General features: G+C 38.7%; 1 protein-coding gene across 9 annotated transcripts in view; it reads right to left on the bottom strand.

The window, feature by feature from the left end:
* Positions 1 to 27,300, bottom strand: part of LOC117421393 (dynactin subunit 1-like) — a 102,821-nt gene that overhangs the window by 46,197 nt on the left and 29,324 nt on the right. For 5 of the 9 annotated variants that reach the window (XM_034035757.3, XM_034035760.3, XM_034035751.3 and 2 more), the window contains exons 2-5: positions 23,946 to 24,194; positions 21,588 to 21,666; positions 12,655 to 12,686; positions 8,111 to 8,131 (exon numbers count right to left, since the gene is read on the bottom strand). In XM_034035757.3, the coding sequence (XP_033891648.3) occupies positions 8,111 to 8,131; positions 12,655 to 12,686; positions 21,588 to 21,666; positions 23,946 to 24,173 (360 nt within the window). In that variant the 5' untranslated portion in view covers positions 24,174 to 24,194. The remainder of the gene's footprint in view (positions 1 to 8,110; positions 8,132 to 12,654; positions 12,687 to 21,587; positions 21,667 to 23,945; positions 24,195 to 27,300) is intronic. The other 4 variants (XM_034035753.3, XM_034035756.3, XM_034035758.3 and 1 more) reach the window with 1 other exon arrangement.

Here is a 27,300-nt window from a genome sequence, read left to right as displayed (position 1 = left end):
TTCTCCAACCACCGCCCTGCTTGGCCATTACATCATCATTTTTTTCTCTCTTCTCCCCCCCCCCCCCCTCCAGACTGCACCAGTAACTGATTCGTAGCTTTGCTCTGCTGAGGAGTAAGAGGAGGGTGATGGAAGGCTATTATGTATCCTAGCAACACACTGAGCTTTAGTGTCACCAGCCTCAGTGGCTAATTAGAATGGCTTACAAGTCCCTCCCCAAAACAATGGAGAAGAGAAGACAGCCTAGACTATGAGCCAGTGCATGTCTACTGTGTGTGTGTATGGGGAGGGTGGGGGGGGGTTACTGCAGACTGCAACCAAATCACAGTGACAGCTGACTTCATTATTGCTCATCACTTGCTTGACATATGGCCCATTATTGAAAATATTAGTTTTACCTAATGACTTGCTGCTGTCGCTGCTTTTTTCTTTCTTTTAAACATTAATGACATTTTGGCTCTTTCTGAATTGTGCACCAGTTATTTAAGAAGAAAAAACACACATTCCGGTAGTTCTATATTGGAACACAGAAAATAATATTTTAAATGTTTACTTTATGTCAAGTTTACTTAGTTTAAACCAAGCTGATTTACCATCGCCATAATGAATGATAGCTAAAAACAAGTAGTGGTACTTTTTTGCTTTAAATTCAACAAAAAATAACTCAGAAATTGTTACCAGTGTTAAGGTCTAGGCTTCTCGCTGCTAAAAGGAATCTGATTACAGCTGAATTTTAGTAATGCAGGCACTGGCAGGAGTTTGAAAATCATTATTTTAAAAATTGAGCAGCAGATGTCTGTAGGTTCATGTCCCTGTAGACGCTGTCTGGTGCCGACATGGATACTATTACAGTTTTAAACAGCATTAGCACAGCAAGATGATGCATGCGGATCACTGCTACGTAGATGCAGTCTGGACAGTTTGTTTCAAGGGTTTGGCTGGGGACAGTGTGTTGAAATGGCTTTGTTTCACAACTACTTTTATTTAATGTGATCACAATATAAAACAATGTTATTACGTTATTAAATATACCAGTCCTATCAAAGTCAGCTGCAGATTTCAGCTCTGGCACTAAATATGTTACCTCAGTTGGAAATCACAATCGTTATGGAAGACATTTCTCTTTTCAGAAACTTAAGTACAAAGCTTTTCTTATATATGGATGACTTTGGAGATCAGCTCAATTCTACATACTGACAAGTTGCAGGTTTCCTACTGGACAAACATATTCTAAAGCAATTGAACGTATATACTGTATATGCTACATTGGGTGACTCCGCACTGGAGTCAGAAAAGATATACTGTAGGCTGCAGTAACTGGTACTGGTTTGTAAGCATCCATTACACAGAATATTCTGAACCCCACACAGACAAGACAGAGTGGATATAGGCCAAGGTCAGAGTTTTATTGTCAGCTGTTTTTCAAGACCCTTGAAAGAAGAGACGTAACTCTCTATGGGCTCTGTGGCAAAAAAAGAAAGAATTCAATTAAAAAATCGCAGGTAGTGTCGATGCAGTAAGACATCCTTTTCTGGTTTGTGAAAGTGTTATATATACAGATGCATAAAAACAAAAATCGAAAGTTATATCCCCACTCCCAAACAACCATATCCCTTACTCACGACCGACCTTTGGCAAGCATCATTTTGTACATTTGGTTTTTGCAAACAGAAATCCTTATTAGCCACCAGTAAAATAAAGAAGGCTAAACAAGGACAGTGCCCTATCAGGTTTAAGCCTGTTGACTTACAGTAAATGCAACATGTACAAACTGAGCTAACTCTAAACCATTACTTTCCACTGATTATTCAGCCATTTGCAAGCATAAAGTCTATTTAGCAGAACCTGCAGTCCCATTCTTTTTTTGGGGAGGGGGGGGGGGGGGTAAAATTCAGATAATGAATGAACCCATGAGTACAGTAGACACCAAGGCTTATTTGACAACAGCTTAACACTAACGAAATAAACTGGTTTTAAATCTGGAACAGTAAAGAGTATTATAGCTACTTAACAGAAGGGGGTGCCGTTGGCAAGACAACAGCTACTGAGAGGTAGTGTAAATCATGCAACCGTGAATCCATGGGCATGCAGTAATACAGTGTGCACGGTAAACAGCAACCTCTTCTTTTTAAATACATGAAGTTGCAAATTATCTGTGTGACCTTAAAAAGGATTTAAGATTTTAACTTGCTTCTTATTTAAAAAAAAATAATAATAATTATATATATATATATAAATATATATATATATATATATATATATATATATATATATATATATATATATATATATATATATCCTTCCCTTTCATCAGATTACACAAGAGAAAGTATGATGCTCGCCTCTTCTCAAAAACTATTAGGATGGCCAGTTTCCTTTTCACAATGGTCATGACTGGCTAGTTTGAGTTCTTTTGTAAAACTACCAACCAACCATCTCCAAATGTAAAAGATTAATCCCTGTATAACATTAGGCCAGGCTGGCAGTAACGTGGGCATATAAAAAGGATTTTTACATTTTAAAAAGGTAAAAATTTGGCACATCTATTACAATTTGCATAAAAAATACCTAAATATACACTGCTGTGCAAAAGTCTTTTTAGGGGGGGGTTATACTACCATAGAATCAACCTGCTTTAATACTACCATAGAATCATCCTGCTTTAATACTACCGTAGAATCATCCTGCTTTAATACTACCGTAGAATCATCCTGCTTTAATACTACCATAGAATCATCCTGCTTTAATACTACCATAGAATCATCCTGCTTTAATACTACCGTAGAATCAACCTGCTTTAATACTACCGTAGAATCAACCTGCTTTAATACTACCGTAGAATCATCCTGCTTTAATACTACCGTAGAATCATCCTGCTTTAATACTACCGTAGAATCAACCTGCTTTAATACTACCGTAGAATCATCCAGCTTTAATACTACAGTAGAATCAACCTGCTTTAATACTACAGTAGAATCATCCTGCTTTAATACTACCATACCAACCCGTGCCATCTACATCACGTCATGTCACGTATACACTTCTCGCGCCGCCCCCAGCTGAGAACCACTGGGTAAATGTGATGGATTAGCTACTACAACCCTTCATCTTAGCTGCTCATGTATAGTTTACTTTGAGTTGTTGTGATCACACGTTTTTGAAGATTCTGGTCAATGTGAATTAAAGATTGCTAAATGTCAAGCTTGGATTTTTCTCACCCAAACTAAGCTGTATTAATAACAGGCAAAGTTGTTATAATAGTGGAAAACACTCGTGGAGGCTTTGAGTAAATTGCTGATGCTCCTAACATCTATATATATATATTGATATATATCCTGAATGTATCTAAGACTTTTGCACAGCAGTGTATATTTACCTTTTTTTATTTAAAAAATGTGACCTACAGTTCTCCTTTATAACTGGCTCTCTGTGGAAAGGGATAGGGTGACCAGACAGTCCTGGTTTTCCATAAAAGGTCCCTGTGTCCACACATTTTGGTCAAAAACTAAAAGGTCCCGGTTTTCACTTCCTATAGCATGACACACTCTAAATACCTTTCGTCAAAATAACGTAAACAAAGCTTTTAGTTTATGGCACCTGCAGTTAAAACAAAATAAACTAAAAAGCAAGGTACGCGGGTAATCAAGAAGTGAGAGGTTGCAAGCATATCAACAACGTCAAGAAAGAGACTGGCACAGTGAGTAAAAACAGAAAGAAAAGAAAGAAAAATGCCAAAACGTAATGCATTTTTAATGATTTCATGTATTATTATTATTATTATTATTAATAAACTCAATATAAAAGTAGCAAAAAGTATACATATATAAATACACATATATATATATATATATATATATATATATGTATTTATATATATATATATATATATATATATATATATATATATATATACACAGTACTGTGCAAAAGTTTTAGGCAGGTGTGTAAAAATGCTGTAAAGTAAGAATGCTTTCAAAAATAGACATGTTAATAGATTATATTTATCAATTAACTAAATGCAAAGTGAGAAAACAGAAGAAAAATCTAAATCAAATCCATATTTGGTGTGACCACCCTTTGCCTTCAAAACAGCATCAATTCTTCTAGGTACACTTCCACAAAGTCAGGGATTTTGTAGGCATATAGTCAGGTGTATGATTAAACAATTATACCAAACAGGTGCTAATGATCATCAATTCAATATGTAGGTTGAAACACAATCATTAACTGAAACAGAAACAGCTGTGTAGGAGGAATAAAACTGGGTGAGGAACAGCCAAACTCAGCTAACAAGGTGAGGTTGCTGAAGACAGTTTACTGTCAAAAGTCATACACCATGGCAAGACTGAGCACAGCAACAAGACACAAGGTATTTATACTGCATCAGCAAGGTCTCTCCCAGGCAGAAATTTCAAGGCAGACAGGGGTTTCCAGATGTGCTGTCCAAGCTCTTTTGAAGAAGCACAAAGAAACGGGCAACGTTGAGGACCATAGACGCAGTGGTCGGCCAAGGAAACTCACTGCAGCAGATGAAAGACACATTATGCTTACTTCCCTTCGCAATCGGAAGATGTCCAGCAGTGCCATCAGCTCAGAATTGGCAGGAAACAGTGGGACCCTGGTACACCCATCTACTGTCCGGAGAAGTCTGGTCAGAAGTGGCCTTCATGGAAGACTTGCGGCCAAAAAGCCATACCTCCGACGTGGAAACAAGGCCAAGCGACTCAACTATGCACGAAAACACAGGAACTGGGGTGCAGAAAAATGGCAGCAGGTGCTCTGGACTGATGAGTCAAAATGTGAAATATTTGGCTGTAGCAGAAGGCAGTTTGTTCACTGAAGGGCTGGAGAGTGGTACACGAATGAGTGTCTGCAGGCAACAGTGAAGCATGGTGGAGGTTCATTGCAAGTTTGGGGCTGCATTTCTGCAAATGGAGTTGGGGATTTGGTCAGAATTAATGGTTTCCTCAATTCCTCATGCAATACCATCAGGGAGGCATCTGATTGGCCCCAAATTTATTCTGCAGCATGACAACGACCCCAAACATACAGCGAAAGTCATTAAGAACTATCTTCAGCGTGAAGAAGAACAAGGAGTCCTGGAAGTGATGGTATGGCCCCCACAGAGCCCTGATCTCAGCATCATCGAGTCTGCCTGGGATTACATGAAGAGAGAGAAGCAACTGAGGCTGCCTAAATCCACAGAAGAACTGTGGTTAGTTATCCAAGATGTTTGGGCCAACCTACCTGCCAAGTTCCTTCAAAAACTGTGTGCAAGTGTACCTAGAAGAATTGATGCTGTTTTGAATGCAAAGGGTGGTCACACCAAATATTGATTTGATGTAGATTTTTCTTCTGTTCACTCACTTTGCATTTTGTTAATTGATAAATATGAACTATTAACATGTCTATTTTTGAAAGCATTCTTATTTTACAGCATTTTTTCACACCTGCCTAAAACTTTTGCACAGTACTGTGTGTATATATGTGTATATATATATATATATATATATATATATATATATATATATATATATATATATATATAGATATATATATAGATATATATATATATAAAAACACAATATGGCAAGTTAAACTAATTGGCCACAAATTATACACCTGGGAGTGTACAATTTTTTAGCTAGCTGCTTAAAAAAAAATACTAAGAGTGAGAAGATGGGTATTTAAATAACCATTAGCATAGCTTATATTTGGTTTAATTAGTCTTCTCAATGATTTAACAATGTGTCCCTTGAAAATCTGGTCACCCTAGGCAGGGTGGAATCTCATCATGTGTACCAATGCACCTGTATGACTGGCTATTATTAACAAGAACACTTATTTAATTGCCTTTCATGATTACATTTCAAGAATAGGTGATGCGAGTAACTGATACCCCTTCTCCTAGTAGGCTTGTAAACAGATAGCAAACTTGAAAGACCAGTTAGCATATCAATACATCAGGATTTACACTAGGGGGAGCACTTATATCATGTAGAGCAGCGGTTCCCAAACAACTGATTGCGACGGACCCCCTTACAGACCTATCAACTGTCTGCGTACTCTTAGCATGCACGTTTATATTTTATATAAAAGTTATTTTTAATATATGCTTTCAAAATACACATTTATACACACACAATATAAATGACTATAATAATATAATTGGGGCTTCAGATTTCGTTTTAACCGATAAACGATAAAACACCCGATACAAAAAAATAAATGAAAACCGATAGCCATTTAATTGTTTAAAACCAGTAGTTAGTGAAAACTTATTACTTGCAGAAAATTGCCAGGGATTCTATAACTGGCTAATTATAAAAAAAACAGCCCAGTCCTTCAGTAACAACTTCTGAGAAGATCAGTGTTGGCAAGCACTGGCTGCTTAATATGAGAAGCTTTCTGGCTAATGGGATATTCATTCATTCCAGTGTTTTGCTGAAATTAGAACTCTTAAATTTTTTTCTGCTGCCTGATTTACTGTTAATGCAAGTTTGTTTCAGCTCCTCTCTCTGATAGCAAAGAAAGTCTGAAATGGGAGCAATATTTCAGGGCTGTTTGCCTGCTTTTTTTTTTTTTTTTTACTATTAGTATTAGTAGCCTAGGGAAGTATACTGAGTATTTAATAATGGCTGTGATTGACAGTTTTCAGAGTGTGATAAGCCCCGTAAAGCTTAACTGATTGATTCAGTGTCAAACTAAATACGTATCCAAGTTCTGTAAAAAATGCAGTTCTCTGTCAGATAATATTGTTAAGCATATCAGCTGATATTTTACTTTAAAGATCCTACATGCTCCTTCCCGACAGCAGATAACCACTTTAAAAACAGGACCAAAGAATGAAGCTGCAGGTACAATAGCAAACTGACATACATCTCCAGTGGATCCCCTTAACAACATGCAAACAGGGGTTCATCCATTTAATAATGATACTGAATACATTTAAATTAGGAAGGAAGCATACAATCCTGAAACAATGTTGCTGCCATGCGATTAGTAAGTGCAGCAGGCATGCAGAAAGGGAGTGTGATTCAGCAGTGCAGCACAGAGGCACAGTGATGGCTGTGCGGATGCAGAAAGACAGAGAGAGAGAGGGTGAAACATGAAGATAGGATAACATACACAGGCCCGCATACTCAGTGGACTGGAAGGACGAGACAGGTTGTTCAGGAAGTCAGAAAACGGGCACGCCATAATCTACCCCCTCTCCCTGTGATCAGGAACACTGCTGAACAGAAACAGGCTCTCAACTGGGTATCAGTGCTTATCCTTTGTCCCTTTCTGTCCTAACAGACACAGTTTACAAGCCACCCATCCCCATTCTATACACCCCACACACCCCTCCTCCCCCTCCTCCTCCTCCTCCAGGAGTGGGATGTTTTGAAGGTTGAAAAACAAGTGCTGCTGCAGATCATCTGTTCCGAAGGAGAAATCCAATACGTCTGTGTGTGCATTTTGTACTCTGGAGATATAGTACAACCCATATAAACACTTTCCCCCCCCCCCATTTCTTTGAATTATTTTGTTCCTTTTATGATTTTGGGTTTGTGAGGGGTGCTTGATTTAAAGCACGGGGGACAAAAGTGTGTCTCAATTCCTCCTCGTGTGGATTATTATTTCTATCAGCTATTAGGCTGTACCTGCATTTATAATAAAAATACATCAATAAATAGATCCTAGAACATACCCCTTATTTAAAAACATCACCTCCACAAACAGGGGCGAGAAGCGGTCCTGTCACAGAAAACCTCATAGTAACTTATTTTATTAAAAGGAATGCAGGACTACACTATAATCAAAGCCTAAGCCTCATGCACAGCAATATCCTGTTGTTCTAATCAGGATAACTAACTTTTCTAAAAACCTCTTCAGATGCTGGTCACTAACTAGCTTAAAACACAAAGTCCACAAAAAGCTGTTTAGGTCAAATGCTGCCAGTGTGCTCGACAATGAGGTGGCTGAACATAGAATCGCATGGTGCTGTTTGATGTGCAGGGTTAAATAAATGGTGGTGAGGAACACAAAAGCGATTAGGTGGGTTGTTCTTTTCATGCACCCAGGTGAATCTGTGATGTTGTCAGGCAGTTATAAAAACATGCACCACCTTCTTGGGTTTCACTCCTCGCTGCATCGGTGGGGGGCAAAGGTTAGAAGTTAAGGTTACTATCAATGTTAGGTAATGGACACTGTTTACAGTGAGTAGGCGTGCCTTCTTAATGGCAGTTCTACAGAGGCAGAATTGCACTAGAAGAAATGCAATGCATCCTTGTGATTTTAGTACAGTAGCAAAATACGTTTTTATCAGCTACATTTCCATACAATGAATACAAGCTGTAAGTACAGGATTCTGGTCTGTCCCAAATATAAGTTATTTGTACGGCTGGGTACCACTAATGCTAGTCAGAGGGGTTTTATACTTGAACAAATGAGTATATGCCTTTCGTTAGCAAAATTGAGTGTGTGTACATTGATGGTTTCAAATGTTAAACACTAACAAAGGCACACAGGAATAGCCTTGCCCCAAGATCAATCCCATATTTTTCAGCATGTCTGTACTGTATGGAACATGGAATTGCGGGTTACAAGGAGCAAGATGGGTCAATTTCCTGGGTTTCAGTGTTTTGTAAATAAAATAAATCTAAAAATGTCAGATTTGCTGCTTGATTGACTTTCTGTGGATGGTTAATAAACTGGGAACAATGTTCAGAAAACAAAAATGACAAGATAGATGCTAATAATCTCCAGTGCATCCCTATAAAGCCCCTTGAGGAGTCCATGTGAGCAGACGGAGGTGAATCCCATTAAACCAAGCCTGTGACCACCAATCTTAACCAGTAAAAGGTTATCGTTTTTGAGAATGTATGCACCTTAAGTACCCACAGAAGACAAATATTAATTAGCAGGACTAAAAATAAATAAGAAAAAACACAGATTGAGGTGAAACCTTCAAAATTATTCAGTTAGATTCAGTAAAGTCCATTAACATCATGAACAAAACAGCAGCTCCATTTATAAACTAGTCTGTTTGATGCACAATACTACTGTGTTTAGAATCTATAATTACATTGGTGGCAGGTACAATATTTACTTTGAAGGGCTCACTTTTGAAGGATCATATTGAACTGTTCCAAAACCTTACATTGATCAATTTGAGAATTACCTAAGTTTGTCATGCACAAACTAAAGCAACAGAATGCTTCAGGCAAGCTTGGTAAATCCATTGCTCTACTGCCCTCTGCTGGTGGAAAAGAAAATCCAGTTTAATAAAGGGCAGCAGTTCAGCAACCTCAGCCAACTGTGCCCAAGTTATGCAAGTTTAACTCAACTCAATTGAAAGAGTCCTTGGGTCTTGACTGCGCATTTTTGCTTTCATTGCATCACATTAGAAACTCTCAATCAGGTGTCAATCATGAATGCAGACACAGAAAAAATAAAAGCCACTGCACCACTAGTCTTTCCTTATCTTTTTGTACTAACGTCACCCCCTGTAAAATTGTCATTAACATGTACACGTGATCAGTTCACAACTGTACTTGCTACATGATAGACAGTAAGTATCAATACTGAATATTTTCTCCTCAGCAGTCGCTTTGGCTGCTCTGAATACCAACCCAATATCTAACTCTTGCTCACAGCCACTCTGATTGTTGTACAGAGCACCCAGTAAAAGATAACCCTCTGTTTCTGGTCCTTATCAACAGACTTGAAATATTGAGAAACTGAACACAGCATAACAAAAAATACATTTTAATTTCTGCATTTGAATAACCCATTGTGTAGTTAGTGGTGTGCCACCCCGAAAAAGGCAGCACGGTAGAGCTTGCTGTTTGCCCTCTGTGTCCAAGACAGTGCAGTTCCAGGGTGAAAGGGTAAAGGGGAAGCAGAGGTGAAGACAGACAGAATGAGCAAATCGATAGAGCAAGACCACCAAACCAAACCAAATGTGAGCAGCGAACACCTTTGTAGCAAGTCAAAAACAGCACTGTTATTATTAACAGTCCGCAGGGAACTTTGTGGGGGAAAAAAAGCATTTGAGGGGAAAAACAATCTTGTGATTAATTAAAAAGGTAGAATATTTTTCTATACAGTGCGTTTCAAAAGAGAGACCGCAATATTAGTAACGTTTTCGTGTTAAGAGAACGAATGCAGAATACCAAATCAGATTAATTTGATATGGTAATAAGGCTAGACAAAATTACATCTTTTTTCAATGCCCACCTGCTCTGTCTGTTGGGCCACACTGCTGTTTTTTGTTGAAGTTCTATTGGTTGAACAGGATAAAGTGGAGTTTCAAAATTTCCCCAATTATCTCTCTAAACCTATTGCCACGCACACACACACACACACACACTGCCTTGCCACTCTTAGGACCTGTTCTTAATATCGAGTTGGGCAATCATTTTACCGACCACCCCATCATTTATATAGTCCTTTATGTGCAAGCATCCCAGTGCGCTTTACAGAAAAATAAAACAAAAAAACAGCTAGCCAAAACAGTTCCAAACTGGGCTTGGATCCAAAATACTGACACTCTCAGCATTCCGGACAGAATTTGGAAGAGTTCCAAAGTGAAGGAGCTCGAGAACGAAAGGCCCTTGAACCACAGGTTTTTAATGGAATTCTTGGAATAACCAAGAGGCCAATCTCAGTCTGAGCCAGTTTATAGGGAATAAGTACAGCCCATTACATTTTTTATTTCATTTTATCATCATTTTGATAAACAGACCTCGCACAGAAAAATAATTTAGTTCCCATAATTTCTCGTTAGCGGCAGTAACAGTAACGTAAGGTCCCCCACTCTTTAATTAACTGCGTATTTACAGTAAATACTGTCCATGCCCTCTATAAAAATACAATAAGAAAATATATTTACACTACCCTACTATTATGGGGCTGTCATAATAATTGCACATACAGCAATCTACCCATTAAAGAAAACACAATAGGAATTGTACTTCAATCCCATTGCACTGAAGCAGGGCATATACAGCAAGCTTGGGGTTTCTCAGTATTTAAACACTAAGCAAAGCAGATGCATTCATTCAAATCCATTCAAAACCAAAACAGCATTTGGTCCAGTGCAATGTTTGCACCACTTGAAATAAAACAAAGATTTAGCATTCTAATACAAAATATAAGCAAACAAGCCATATTTTCCCCAAAAGGAATACATCTGCGCAAGTGCTAGTCAGAGCTTCCGTTTCCCTTCTGACCGTGTCTATGGTAACAGCTGAGCTTTGAGAATTATGATTGCAGTATTTATTTAAAAGTAGATTTTGTATAACCTTCCAATTTAAAAATGTCACTCTGATTTATAATGATTTTTCGTTTTATTTCGTGCTGTAGGCTGTAGGAATAATTAACTCGCGCTATAGGCAGAACCATGAATAGTCTTACAAGTGAGAAGCAGCGTTCTGAAATCAATACGCTGCTACATGGGAAGCTAATGTAGTGTCCTTCAAACTAGCGAAATATGACAAATAGACTGATCACTGCCTTCACACAATGCAGCATAGAGACTGCTGGAAGATGTACAGGAATCAATTTAGGCCAGTACTATTTCACACCATCAGTGCAGGTAGGCAGAGAATCATGATGACTAATGTATTTTTCAAGTTCACCCCAAACATCAATTGTGGTGGCCATGGTAGATTCTTAAGTCTCTGTCATGCTCTCTCAAACCATTCTCTCTCACTTCTGGCACAGCAGAAGGACGTGTTAGTGTCTTGAAAGTAGCCATCGCCATCAGGGTATTTGTGCAGTATTGTGGAGTGGATTTAATCTGCAACGAAGCCTAAGTGAACAACAGCATTTACTTGCCTTCCAGAGTAATCAGGGGAAGCAGGGTTTACCAATAGAACATGCCTCGCACTGGGGCGATGCCAAATCCAATCGGGTAGACAGGGCCTAATAAAAGCAGACAGGCAGTGAACATGCAAACCAGAGCTCAACATTAGCACTGCTGCATGCCCACTGTTTAGCGCTACGGCCGCCAGAGGTCCGTGGTGACAGAATTCAGGCACTGAACTAAACAAAATATGCCTTTAAATCAGAATAACAGACAAGTCTATCATTGAACTGTATTAGTCGAGGCCACAGACTCAGGTACGGTTAATAATGCAATACTAAAGCCTCAAATGGCTTGATCTGTTTCATTATTCTTTTTATCAAGGCTAATTCTTGAACTATTTCAAAACTGAAATCCGGTAGCTGTAGGTGTGAATAGCAGGTGGGCTTTGCCAGAAGATTTTTTTGTTCAGCCTTATTAAAAGAGATCTTCCATTTTAAATAATGGAAGTAGTGATCCATTCCTCAAACCCAAGAAACAGTATATAATGTCCAAAGAATACATCTTAATGATTCCATCCTCTTCATTGGAATCCTAGGTTGGATTGTCTATGATTGTGAAAAACGTACCTTGTATATTATCCATGCAAGCAATAACACATAACGTGCATTTATGCATGTGTGTGTTTGCTGTATGCATGCTAACATTAGTTATTTATAAATGTAAACCGTATGTTTCCTCATGCACTGCAGTACACTCTTGGTAGCTTACAAAGTGACAAAAATCAAGAGTGTTAAACATTCAGATTTTTGTTTTGTTGGAATAGTCACCTGGAAATTGAATAAAGATGTCCTACTCACCAGTTTGCTGGATTTAGGTGTTTCCAATAGCTCTGTGGAAGAAAATAAATATATGTATATCAATATTGTATGCCTAGCCAAACAAAAACTAAACAAAAATGCAAGTTTCCCAGCCAAATTAACTATTCTAAGCCTCAGTTTTCTGCACCTATAAGCATTGCATATACTTAGGGCTTCTGATTCTCGGTTTTAACCTTTGAACCCCGATAAAACCCCACCTCCGATACAAAAAAAATGAAATCAGTGGATAGCCAATGAACACCGCAAAAACTGTGCAAATGTTTCATCAATTCACGTTGACTTTACCCTATTCCCATTAAAAAATAAAACCTACTACAAAAATAATAATAAATATGTTTCCTAGTGCTGCTGGGCAATGTCCCGCCTTCCTGACTTGCATCTACATTGATTCGTTCTCAATACTTTAAACCCGCCCCAACTACTGAGTGACAGCACATTCCTACATCTCTATCCTAGACTCCGCTTGCGAGATTTAAAACGAGATTACAAATCAGGATGGAGGCTTGTTAGCGGGATTTCAAGCTGTATTACAGTAAAAATACGGAGGATTTAAAACAGAATTGTGGCGAAATGTACAAAAATGCCTACACACAAAAACCCCAGAAGAATGTGCCCATAGGGATTCCGTTGTGGAAGACAGCAATAGAAAGAAGGTACAACTTAAGTGTGCAAGTACTGTAGAGTTACTACGATGCATATTTTGACAGAAAACAAAAAAACGCTCAAGCATTTTGGAAAGTAACCGAAAACACAAATTTAATACAGTATATCAAAAACAAAAGCCCAGAAAGAAAAACGATTTACATAAAACTCGAAAAATAAGCACCTAAAATACAATTAATAAAACTTGAAAAACAGAAGCCCTACAGATACTCTTTACAGAATATAAGCACCATTTGGGGCATGGACAAGCAGATATTAAGATGATATAAAGTGTGATTCTATAAAGACAGTGTCACCAAAAAAAAAAAAAATACACCACACAAAATTGAGAGTAGATGGAGTAAAAATAAACCGGAAATAAACACATGCCCCTAAACCAAGCTGTATATGTGAATGCCCAGTAAAATGATTCTACAGATTCTACAGCCTGAAACCAAAGGTGTGAAATAACTACTGACTTTTAATTCAAAAGCAATCCTTGTGCTAATTTTCCAAACCTGGTTTACCTTATCAATTCTAATATTGTTATTGACAAATCTGAAAATACAATGCTATACTATACCATTGTGTATTCTTCTCCTCCACACACATGGATTAATGGGCTACTCTATAATGCTGTACCTTTTCTTCAAAGTAAAACACTCCTATCTTACTTTACACGGACATCAGATGACATCCGCCTTGCAAAAGACAGCAGACCTGACCTATTTCTGTTGCACACATTTCTGCTTTGTGCAACTAGATATTAAAATGAAATGAAAAACGGCAACGCACAATTAGAAAAGTTGTGAAAACAATTCAGATGCAAATAAAAGGGTCAGAAAATGAATCGGAAAACCTCAGGTGATACACCTTTAAAAAAAGGCAGTTTTAAAATAAAAAATAAATAAATAAAAAGAAAAGAAACTTGATGAGGCGAGGACGGGGGACTGTTTCCAGCGATAGCAGCTGATGGGGCAAAATAGTCTCCCAAAGGTAGATGTGACCTTGGGAAGTGTCATGGCCCTGAAACGCATTGTATTTGCATGGGAGCTGTACTCTGTCACTGAACATGAGAAATGGAATGCAAACTAATTACACAGTGATGAGGATCAAATATACAGCTCAATGAAAGACAGAAAAGACTGTAGTCTAATTTTTACAATAATAAATATCAGCCAAAATTGTTATGCAAGTTAAAAAAAAAATTAAAAAACATTTATCTTAAGCACACAACTGGGGGGGTGGGGGTGGTTGTTCCTCACAAATCATAAGTTACTCCATGCTTGAGAACACTAATATGTTTTCATGAGAAATTCAGTCTTCTACATTATTGATGCATGCCACAGAACCATGTTTATATTGAGCACAATGTGATGGATACAAATAATGACTGCGGACTGTGTGTTTTACCACTGCCTCAATTTGACATTATTCACAACCTACTGTTGAAATTATCCACAATCTTACCGACTGTTGTGTTTCACAGACATGGAGGGATACTAAACTACCATGCTGTCTGCTGCAGTCCCAAGATGGCAGCTAAATTAGAGGTAACCATGGCAACTGGCACGCTAGGCATACTGAGCCCTTGACACATGATGGTCACGGCATCCTTGGGATTCATATTTCTGCTGCATTGTTATTCAAGTTGCATTTTTGGGCAATCAAACAAAACCCATATTCAATCAATAAAATTCCCAAATCTGCAAAAACCAAACAAGCTGCATTGCAAAAAAAAAAAAAAAAAACATTTTGTTTAGCCATTTACTGTATATCCAATCTTAGAATTAAGGTAGCAAGACATGCCAAGCTGAATTATCTATATACAGTAAAATTACTCACAGTGCATCAGACATTAATCCATGTATTACATGTATCTATACAGATTTCATAGGAAGAACACATCTTGTTCATAGCTGTTGACCCAATAGCCCATTGTAGCAAAGCAAATCTAATTTGTAAGCCTTCTCTAGCACGTCTCTTTACAATGGCTCTTATAAACTGCCCTCATCATAGGGGCTTGTAGCAGGGCGATTGCCCTGCACGTGTGTATTTAGTGTGGATATAAGTTGTATGGGGAAATGGGTTTGTGTGTCATTTTGGAGTTGATTTGTTTAATTACATTATTGTTTACAGACGGGCGCTCGATTGAGACTTGCTGCCTGCTTGGCTTGGTTGAGGGGAAGGGCAGCAAGTGATTGGCTGTGCTGGACCTCAATCAGCAGGTGGGCGGGTCTTGACCGAGTGTCCGTCAGTTCAAAAACATCCGTGGGAGATGGTTCGGGGCGACTGTAACGCCATGCCAGAGGGGAGCGGCGTATACTCGGGAGGAGAGGGTCCGTTCTGCAGGAACGACAGCTACGCAACCCTGAGACTGCAAGCGGTGCTTGTGAAGGCAATGCCGAGCCAAGGCCGTATGAAGCAGCACGAGTCGTTGTATGAATACCGGCTCATGAGTAGGTTAGTTAGGGGATAGTGATCCCATGTGATGTATAGCGAGGGTTACGTAGTGTAGCCGATTCCTGGAGCGGGTCGCCTCGTTTTAAGGCTAGCACTCGCCCTCTGGGGCACCTTTTATTTGTAGTTTTTGTACTGTGTTTTATTTTGCCTTTTGTACAGCTTGCTGTATGTGTCCTCTGTGCGTTACCATGGCTGGTAACGTCACATGACCACCTTTACTTTCTTTTCTGTTTGTATTAATAAATCCTGCGCGCCTGTGCCGGCGTTTCAAATCCACCCCCAGTTGTCTCTCTGTAGTTTGTAAACAGCGGCTATCCACGCAAGTGACGTAAGACCCGGTCACAGGGCTTTACAGCAAAAAGCAATCCTCATTGGCTTGTGAACAGTCAACTTTTTTTTGTTTAGTGGTTGAGAGGACCATAACAAAAAAAAAGAACTTCCATATCTACCCATAAATAAGCTGTTATCGGAGGCTAATGATAGATGTCAGGTCAGGGTACTACCCCTACTGGAGACGCCCATACATACTGTACCTCACATTTCAGAGTGCTACAGTACATATAGAGAAATTATCCAATTGTGATAAACTTGTTTAGAACTTTAAGCACACGTATTGGCAATATCAGAATCTGGGGATACAGTGTTTGAAGGAACATGCTCGTTGATGGGTATATGTCATGGTGATTCACTTTATTATTGTTACTTAAAAGTAAGTAAGCAGGCATTTTTATTTGAAGATAATCTGGTCACTGCGAGACCCTTTAAAATCATGTTACTCTCAGTGGGTGTAGCTCGACTCAAACCATTCTTGAGTCCAGGGAGTTTTTAATAAATAAATATTGGTCTCTGTGTAACCTAGTGTATTGAAAGGCAGATAACTATCTTAAAATAATAGTGGGACGTTTTTTCAGATTTGTTTTGAGCTGTCAAAGGCTTAACATGTCCCGATTTGAAAGCACTTTTAAATGCAAATGAAATCCATTAGTTTAATAAAGAAAAAGCCCCTCCATGTGTCTTAGATGTGTCTGAAATATATTCCCGATAGGGATCTCCAAATTTAGAATATGGCCATTGTGTTCCAAAATCTAATTTTAACTAGAAAGTAGTAGTGGTTACAAAAGCAAATCCAGGAAGTCCTGATTACCACTATTTCAGCAATGCTACAACCACGACTTCTTTTGAGACTCCAAAAAAGCAAAGAAACTTGTTTTCAAACCATATTCTTAGCCTTCTAATTATGCATGTAGTAATTAGGCCCATTACATACTCTATATGTGTGCTCCACCTCCCATTGCAGCCCTCAGGAGCCTAGCATATGAGATAATGAAGTCAATATTAATCAATTCAATAATGGTAAACTAATAGGGGTGTGCCGATTCATCGATTCACACGGTGAACCGTGACTTATTTTTTGATGATACGATTAGAGATACTTTATTATTACTTTATTTTTTCTTTTTTTAAGTAACATTTTGTCTGCTAACAAACATGAGCATGCATTAATTTGTGTCTACACTAATAATTACAGATTATTTTTTATCATCATGTACTTTAGCAGCCTCACTTACCATGCACTGTGTTATGGGTGCTTTTGTCAAGTCAGCTGAGTGACGTCAGGGCGATGGCAAAATTCAACACGATCCGGCCAGTTTAAAATCCAGTGTGGACTCGCCTCACGTTCTATACGAGTCACGCTGTGTGTAAAATGTGTAAGGTTCGAATCTGCAGGGATCCAGACTGGCACTAAAATGGTTGCAAATGCGACAAACATGCTGTCACATCAGGACTAGCACTGGAGCTGCAGCATGCTATTTCCCATGTTGCACTGTACACAATTAGAGATACCGTCACCAATTCCAAAGACACAACACTTGCAAAATATTTAAAAAATAAAACATGCCAAGTTCATTTCAGTCGTCATAGATTAACCACTCATCAGAATGTGGCAACAAACAAGCGAGTACAGGCATTAAGTTACTGTTTTAATATCACTCTAGTGCAGGGTGCGATTTGTCAAATTTCCAGTGGGGGGGAATAAAATAGACAAACAGCAAAACATCACGGCAAGCCTAGATACATCTGTAGTACACAATTTAAACAGTTAAGAGAATCACTACGTTACTTATTTATACCGAATCAACTGCTAAAAAATCTTTAGGAATCACACATTTGCCAAATCTGCCATCATGCAGGATAAATGCAGTTATTATTATTTTTATGTATACGGTACCAAAAGGCAATAACAAAAACTACCTCCGCTGACAGCAACTAAAATAATGTTAAAACTCACGCATGACAAGTACTTGCATTGTTGCACATAACCTCATTGGTAACTACAGAGTTTAACAACAATAAATGAAACATAATACAACATACGTATTTTAACAGCTTAATCTACAGAAGTTAATTCTGTCAGTTAAGTCTTTTTCCACTCTGCTCAGCGGGTGACTCGGTGGGTAAAAGTTCCAAAATAATTGGCAACGACTATTTATAAAAAAAAAAAAAAAAAAAAAGAAATACAGCAACTGGATGACGTTGACATAGTTGGATGACAATGACGGGTGATCCACTTTATACAGCCGAACTTCATGATCAGGCTCCAGTGAAACCAATAAATGTTTTTTTTAAAGAATAAACAGGAATCAAAAGCAAAACAGGTTGTGAAGCTTGTGCTTTACCAGTGTTATTGCAAACACTTGCACAAGCAAATGAAACAATTGTGTGATGTTCATGCTTCTTGCTTAATTTACTGTATCGTATCGTGAACCTCGTATCGCTATACGTATCGTATCGTGTACCTCTTATCGCGATACGTATTGTATCGTGAACCTCGAATCGCGATACATAGCGTATCGTAAACCTCCTATCTCTATACGTATTGTATCGTAAACCTCCTATCTCTATACGTATTGTATCGTAAACCTCGTATCTCTATACGTATTGTATCGTAAACCTCCTATCTCTATACGTATTGTATCGTAAACCTCCTATCTCTATACGTATTGTATCGTAAACCTCGTATCGCGATACGTATCGTATCGTGAACCTCGTATCGTGATACGTACTGTATCATGAACCTCGAATCGCGATACGTATTGTATCGTAAACCTCCTATCTCTATACGTATTGTATCGTAAACCTCCTATCTCTATACGTATTGTATCGTAAACCTCCTATCTCTATACGTATTGTATCGTAAACCTCGTATCGCGATACGTATCGTATCGTGAACCTCGTATCGTGATACGTACTGTATCGTGAACCTCGTATCGCGATACATAGCGTATTGTTAACCTCCTATCTCTATACGTATTGTATCGTAAACCTTGTATCGCGATACGTATCGTATCGTGAACCTCGTATCGTGATACGTACTGTATCGTGAATCTCGTATCGTGAACCTCGTATCGTGATACGTACTGTATCGTGAACCTCGTATCGTGAACCTCGTATCGTGATACGTACTGTATCGTGAACCTCGTATTGCGATACGTATCGTGAACCTCGTATTGCGATAAGTACTGTATCGTGAACCTCGTATCGTGATACGTACCATATCGTGAACCTCGTATCGTGACACATATCGTATCGTGAGGACACTGCCATTACCCAGCCCTAGAAACAAAGCTGCCGGTCGCAAAGGCAACAACTTAAAATGCAGTAAATGTACACAGCAACATTACTATGCACTGCGCATCTTCAGTCCAGAAAGCCAAGCAGAGTATTTAACCTGTTAAATAGTTACATTTCTAATATCAAGGTGCTGGCAGTCAGGATCAGGATTAACTCGTATAGTAGTTCAGGTTCTATTTCTATATTCACAAGAGCTCCTTGAAGCAAAGCACTATGCCTGTGTAACGATAATAAAAGCAACGTTCTGTGCTTAAAAGCAACAAAATCGAGTGTATACAACAAGGTTAAACTGAATATATGTCAGGAAGAAGCACTGCAGGCTGCTACAGTTATGCAATGAAGGCGGTAAGTAAAGTAGATGCTAACTGATGGTGTACACTTATATAAAAAAAAGGTCTTTATATAAAAAAATAACGCCTACTCAAATTTTCAGAGAAATACATTTATTTTAGCAAGAAACTACTCAGCAGTTCCTTCCTGCTGCCAAGTTGTTTCTTGCTGGCTACATACTCTTTGGCTCCACTTGTACAGAAAAGGCCCCCGAAGTGTTAACTGGTTCTGCAGCACATGGGAAACAAAAAACCTCAAAAAGAAAAAACAAGGGAGCAGTGACAACTGAACTAATGGTACATTCATATTTTTAAGTTCACCATTAATGCATTATTACGCGGGTAACTTAATAATCAATATCCTGTTTTAAAAATATTGCTAGGATTAAAAACTTTCACTTGTTGGCACAGCCAAACAAACAAAAAAAAATCTACAAAATTTGCCTCATCACCATGGAAACGTCTCACACTGGTAACCGTCATGGAGCAAGACTTCGAGGAACTTTTAACAGAAGTTCGTAAACATCCACATTTATATAACCCCTCCCTTAAAGAATATAATGCCCAAATAATAAAAACAGCATTGGTGTGTATTATTCAGAAAAAAATAGAAAATGACTGGAGAGAATGTAAGGCCTGATGGAGAAAACTGCATGATTTGAAGTAAAAAGTGGAGTCGGAAGCTCGTGGCCACATTTTGCTGGAATTGCCAGTTCTATGTGCAGTGTGACTGCAAGTCTTTCTGCAGGTGTCACTGCATCGCATGTGTATTTGTGCACTGAAGCATGGAAGCAATGGTCCCAGCCTGTTTAACAGATCCTCAAACCTTTCACCTGTCATTCTAAAAATGTCTTACCTGCATCTCTCCAATTAATGTAGTAAATTATTTATTTCAAGTTCTCTGTTGGTTGAGAGGACGGATGTGCCAATAACATTGCTTTATATATTTTTTTAAAGCTCTGTAAGAGGTACAAACTCAGCACATCTACTAAAATGTCAATTTTTCCAATTACGCAAATGCAGTCTGTATTTAAAGTATGAAGGACGCAGTAAAAAGGGCTGCGACACGAGGCATCAGTAGTACAGCAAATAGTGAAGCTGCGCACCTTTATAGCTGTCTGCTCCAGACGTATCGCATTCTGCGACGGATGTATGAACCAGCCCTTAGACAGTTGTTTATTTACTTGTATTCTTTCCTCTCTTAAACCTCACCAGTGGAATGCTACACAAAGAGATTCAATGTCATCGAGGCAGCAGTGAGAATTAGCCTCATGCAGCCCATTCACAGTGAATGCGAGATAGGGGTTTCCATTGACATGAAGTCAGACAGACAGTGGTTTCAAACATTCCAATAGCTACCCTCTCTGAGGATAGCTGACTGTTTAAATTTACAGTAAGAGGGTATACACTAATGTAATCGTGGTTTTCAAAACAACTGATTTGTGTTGATTTAAAAAAAAAATAAACATTTTTATGATGTAAAACTGTTGCTGATTGCGTTTGCAGGTTGCGTCAGGTTCAGGCAATTTGCTGGAGACAAGCGAATACATTTTTAGAGCTGTATCCCTGTTGTAAAAAATTCTAATTTATGTCCTTAACAATACATTAACATCTGCAGTTGTATGGTATCAGCCTTTAAAGACAGGTATATTCATACAGGTGACCTCTTATTGAAGGAGAAGCATAAACTGCTGCAAAACAGTTTACCAATTACTGTACCCAGGACACTGAATAGCCCAGTTAAAAAACACCACTATTAATTGTCACTTAGCATGTGAAACTCTAGAACCTGCTGATGCACGCCATAAAAGGATGTTTCCTTGAGTAATAATTTAATAAATGTACCTCGTTTAGGGACCTTTGAAGACAAGGGTTCAGGGGTCTCTGGAGAAGTGGTATCTGCTCCATCATCAACTGGCTGGATCTATATCAAAGAAACAAATCATAGAAGAAATTAATGAAACAAAAAAAAAAAAACTTAAATTAAACAAAAGGCCTAGGAGTCTACATTATGATAGATATTCTGCTATCACATTAGGGACCACCCATATCGAAAGTATGCAGGGCTCAAGGTCGAGGTACCCTTGCCTGGAGATAATGTTCAAGTTTATCTATACAGGGTTCATTAGTACTCAGATCCAGTGACTGGACATGCCATGCTTACATTACAGTTGTGAATATAATGGACACAGTTCTGCCTGAAATTCCGATAACGCTGTACATATTATGGTATAATATCGTAAAACATATAATACAGCCAAGCATTTTGATATAGAAACATTTGGGAAACTGACCAATAGACTGTTTCAAAATCAAAATACATATGCAGTATCAATACACTACAGCTATCGGCATCAGGTTATGTGTCTTAATGTTAATACTAGAGTATAGGTAGTATACTCTAGTAAATGTGATTTAAAAAAAATAAATAAATAAAAAATAAAACACTGCGTGACTTCCTGAATAATAATATTAAACCAAAACCGGATTTAGGTCAATAAACAATCCATATAAGAATTCTAACAGTATTTAATTATTTATTTTTTTAATTCGAATGCCATGGAACTGAGGCTATACTACAGTGTGATGATTAATTGCAATACAACATTTAACTAGTGAGTGGTGTGCTTGGAAGGCATGAACACCAATAAACCGCATGTTTCCAGCACAACACTCATTATTATTTCAACCATTAACTTGTTACTCCTGAAATATGCCAAATGAATGCTCATTGCTTTCATCTTCAAGACAACATTCAAAATGAGACTTCAAGGGTGAACTAAAAATTAAAAAGCAGTTGCTTAGCAAAGGCTGTTGTAATAATTTGTCTATATGAGACTGGTCTTCTGATTGGTGTGATTTCTATTTGAAAATGAAGTATCTTAGTATATATAAAATTGGGTATATTTGTATTTGACAACTAATGGAACTTGAGAAAATCATTCACTGTACTGCTGTGTACCAAATATTAAGAAAATAACTAGCCAGATTAGATCTGAGGTCACCAACACATTTACTGTAGCATACAGTGTTATATATCCCTGCAAATATGAAGTCAATATTTTAATATTTTGTAACTAATTTCATTTGGAACACACACAATAAGCATGTTTTAACTTAAATTTTTCTTTTTTTAAGATTAAGACATTTGGCTACCAGTGAGCGATCAAGGCCACAGCTTAGCGATCACTTTCCTTTATTGTCAGGCAGACTTCACAGTATGTGAATTTAGCAACTAGAGCAGAGATTGTTGTTACACCCATATTGAATCTGCATCGAATGACAACACCTGGATTTAAATATCATCTGTGTTCAGTTAAAGAAGGATTAACATCATACTTAGGGCCTGAATTGTGTAAACACATACATTCATTTAGATTGTTTGCACAGGACTAAGGCAGAAATTAATTTAGTTTCAATCCTTCAGGCTGGGTTTCTTGCATTTGTGGTCAAATATTTTCACTAGTTACATTTCTTATATTGGTGCCCCATCTTATTCTATAATGACAGTGTGACGTGTGTCTCGTTCCTATTTGACACATTATGCAATTACATGCATTTGAATCATAAAATGACCAGCAAAGTGATTCCAGCAATGTATAAAATGTTTATTTCACTGCACTCTACAAGGCACCACAAAGACCACTACTTAAGTATGTATTACTGCAGGGTGCAAGTTGCTTCATTTTTTATATGGATAACATACCATTATAATTGCAAAACTAGGAATATGTTTATTTTCAATAGAATCTATTTCAACCCCCCACCCGCCCTACATCGTATTTTGTCATACTTGTACTTGCTAGAACCAAAGTCATTGTATTTATCTTGCTCTTAATTGTATTATTACTTGTACTGTGATTCTTGAAATGTATTTTTGTTTACAACTGTAAGTCGCCCTGGACAAGGGCGTCGCCTAAGAAATAAATAATAATAATAATAACAACAACAACACATGCCCTTTTACGCCATTCTTTTGAAGTAATTCTTTGTTTTTCTGAGAATACATGTGGGCTGCTTGATGGTTTCTGGTGAGTAAGCATGTGGAGTAGGCGAGACCACTGGCCCCCTGTATGCCACAGGCATAAGTGAATTAATGATGCAGAAATGGCAATTCTAATCGACCACTGATTTCTATAGTACAGTATAATGCAATATGTGTGCGTCACAGTAGGTGTATGAAAGCACATAAAGTTACCGTACCTGCGACTGTCGGACGAAGATGCCGTGGTTGTCCTCACAAGTAAAGTACCTCTTGCCCTGCACCGTGCCGTCGTTCTTGCCCTTGGCATCATCGAGAATGACTCCCACCCACTTGCCGGTGGCGAACAGAGTGGCTCCGATGTATGCCACGGTGCCGCGGTGCCCCTTACCGATCACCTCCACCCGGGAGCCCACCTTGGCCAGCTTGCTGCTCCCGTCGGAGCTCATCCTGCTGCTGCTGCTCAGCACCTACAGAGAAGTCACTGGTCAGTAAGTCAGTGAGCGAGTGGTCTACTTTACATCTTCACTGCTGGAGTGAAACTAATAGGTTTGTCCGCCTCCTAATTACAAGCAAGTATCAAACTGGTTTGCTTATCATGGCAGGCAGGCAATAAGACTCCTGGTTTCACTCAAGTCCAAGTTCTGAATCCCTTCACCTTTCAAATTCCTAGCAGTCTCTTCTCTAGCACTAAAGCTATTACCTGATAGTAGCTTCTAAGCTCCCCACATACATTAAATGGTTTCAGGTAGTTACTGTGCAGAATCCTGTGAACTGGACAACAAGTGTAATCAGCCAGAATCACTACGACATAACAAAACTACTCATTCTGTACAAATGTAGCCAGGAGTTCAGAGAGACATAAAACTTTCGCAGGGCTGCAACATCGCCGATTTTCACCAGAAACCTGCGACTGCCAGACAGCAGCCACCAGTAGCAGTTTTAGGACATACCATGGCACTCATACTACTTGCTCGCTTTGAAACTGAACACATTTCTCAGGTAAAACATTTTAATTACAATATGAACTTGTCTCTGTATCTTATAACCCCCCCCCCCCCCCCCCCACCACCAATCTACTTTAAAAGCTTTCTCATCTCCCTTTTCATTCTTTTAATTTCGTTCTGCTCCCTAGATCTATCCATTTCTTTCTTATTTCACCTGTTCTTTGCACCTCCCCAACAGCGTTTACTGCATCAGTGATCATCTGCAACTTTTTTTCTTCTTCGGAATTTAAACTTCCCGAAAACTTGTCGAATACAACGGATTTGTCTTGACCAGCCATTTCAATAATTGTATCATTTTTTTTCCTTTAAAAAAAATATAGCTTTCCTTTGCAACCCTGCCATTGTGTATTTACCTAATTGGTCACTGTACCTTAAAATTGATTACCAAGATTGACCACAAATCGATGGCACTTAAACACAAGCAGTGCCGACCTCTGCGTCCTTGCAACCTCATCACAATCGCAGGACTTTTGTGAAATGGGCCCCTGGTCTCTGCCTTGGCCACATCGATCTGGTGTACAGTAATAAGTTGGCTCATGTGCTGGCATGTTTGAAATATGCTCTTCCTTTAACAGTACATGTGATTTATTTAGTGATACATAATTTGTTCTTGCATATGCCTGGCCTGAACCCAAGTTTTAAATCCATGGGGCTTTACAACATACTGAGAGCATCACATCTCAATCACAGACCCCATGTTCGCTATTGACATCTCACAGTTAATAGGAATCTTCATCACCCTCATTGAGGTAAATAAGCAAAGGGGGAGCTGGATTGCAGTGGCCTGGTAATACATGTACTAATAACCTTTTCATTGTTCCTTACTGCTCTGAGCTAGGCAGCGATCAGGTCTAGATGAGCAGTTCTGAATCTGAAAACTGTGACAGTACTGATTCTCCACACAACCAGGCATGATTAAAGGATTTATTTGCACAGATACTGTAGCCTGTATTTGAAATCAATCAATTAATTTCAAAGCAACATAGAGAGAAATGTGCTTTTAAATTCAGACCCTTCCATATACCCTATCACAATACTAAAATAATGCATGTTCACGCATGATGAAAGCACTCAATTGTCATTCACAAAATCGGATTTTCAGCATGGGATGATCATGCATTTTTAGGTGAAGTGACAATATACTTCAACTATTATTCAAGATATGGCATTTTATGAAGGAAAATTCAAGTATGGTAATGGAAAAAGAAAAATACTATTAAATATTTAACTACAGTACCACTGTTGAAAACAAGGTTCCTCAAAAGTATACTGTATTTCACCGATACCAACCACACAAGACAGAAACAAAAAGTACTCATGTTATTATAAACTCAGCCAGGGGAAGCAGTACAGCGCTAACCCTCCTCCCCGGCACTCTTGAGTAGATTGCGCTAACCCTCCTGCCCGGCACTCGAGTAGAGTGAATGGAACCCTTCTTCCTGTCAAAGCAGGGTCACACAGTCCCTTTTCTGCTATTCTTAGGAAGACAGCTCAAAGTGCAACAGACTAGACGCTGTTTTGGGGGCGTATAGATCTGTGTCAATTGCCTTTATGCATGGAAGCCTCCAAGCTCATTTAAATTGTTCTTATAGCTGTGGATTAAATCAAACATGGTTACGAAGGGGTTGGTGGTAGGCTACTCCCCAATATTCCCTACAAAACAAGCATGCTAGTGATATTAAACCCCCCGCCATGATTGTAAATTTAAAATAAAGAGCTGTCAGTAACAAAGTAAATGACCATGACCTACATTCACTGTACGCATATTTAAAAATGTAAGTTTCACTTCCAGACAAATGCCTTAAGTATCCGACAGCGATGCAAAACATAATAGCAGCAGTAGCCATTGACTTATCAGGAGGGAGTGCCATTAACCTCCTACTGTCATGTCCGGACACAACATTAGAGGAACACTGGTGTATAAAGAAACACACACACACACACAGTGTTCAACAGAGAGCCAAGCAGTGCTGTATAAAGAAACACACAGGCACACACAGTGTTCAACAGAGAGCCAAGCAGTGCTGTATAAAGAAACACACACACACAGTGTTCAACAGAGAGCCAAGCAGTGCTGTATAAAGAAACACACAGGCACACACAGTGTTCAACAGAGAGCCAAGCAGTGCTGTATAAAGAAACACACAGGCACACACAGGTGTTCAACAGAGAGCCAAGCAGTGCTGTATAAAGAAACACACAGGCACACACAGTGTTCAGAGAGCCAAGCAGTGCTGCATAAAGAAACACACACACACACACACACACACACACACACACACACACAGTCTTCAACAGAGAGCCAAGCAGTGCTGTATAAAGAAACACACAGGCACACACAGTGTTCAGAGAGCCAAGCAGTGCTGCATAAAGAAACACACAGGCACACACTGTGTTCAACACAGAGCCAAGCAGTGCTGTATAAAGAAACACACAGGCACACACAGTGTTCAGAGAGCCAAGCAGTGCTGTATAAACACACAGGCACACACAGTGTTCAGAGAGCCAAGCAGTGCTGTATAAAGAAACACACACAAACATACACACACATAGTCTTCAACAGAGAGCC

The sequence above is a fragment of the Acipenser ruthenus genome, chromosome 1 (genome assembly GCF_902713425.1).
Source record: "Acipenser ruthenus chromosome 1, fAciRut3.2 maternal haplotype, whole genome shotgun sequence".
Classification (NCBI taxonomy): Eukaryota; Metazoa; Chordata; class Actinopteri; order Acipenseriformes; family Acipenseridae; genus Acipenser; species Acipenser ruthenus.
This window is presented reverse-complemented; position numbering and strand designations above follow the sequence as displayed.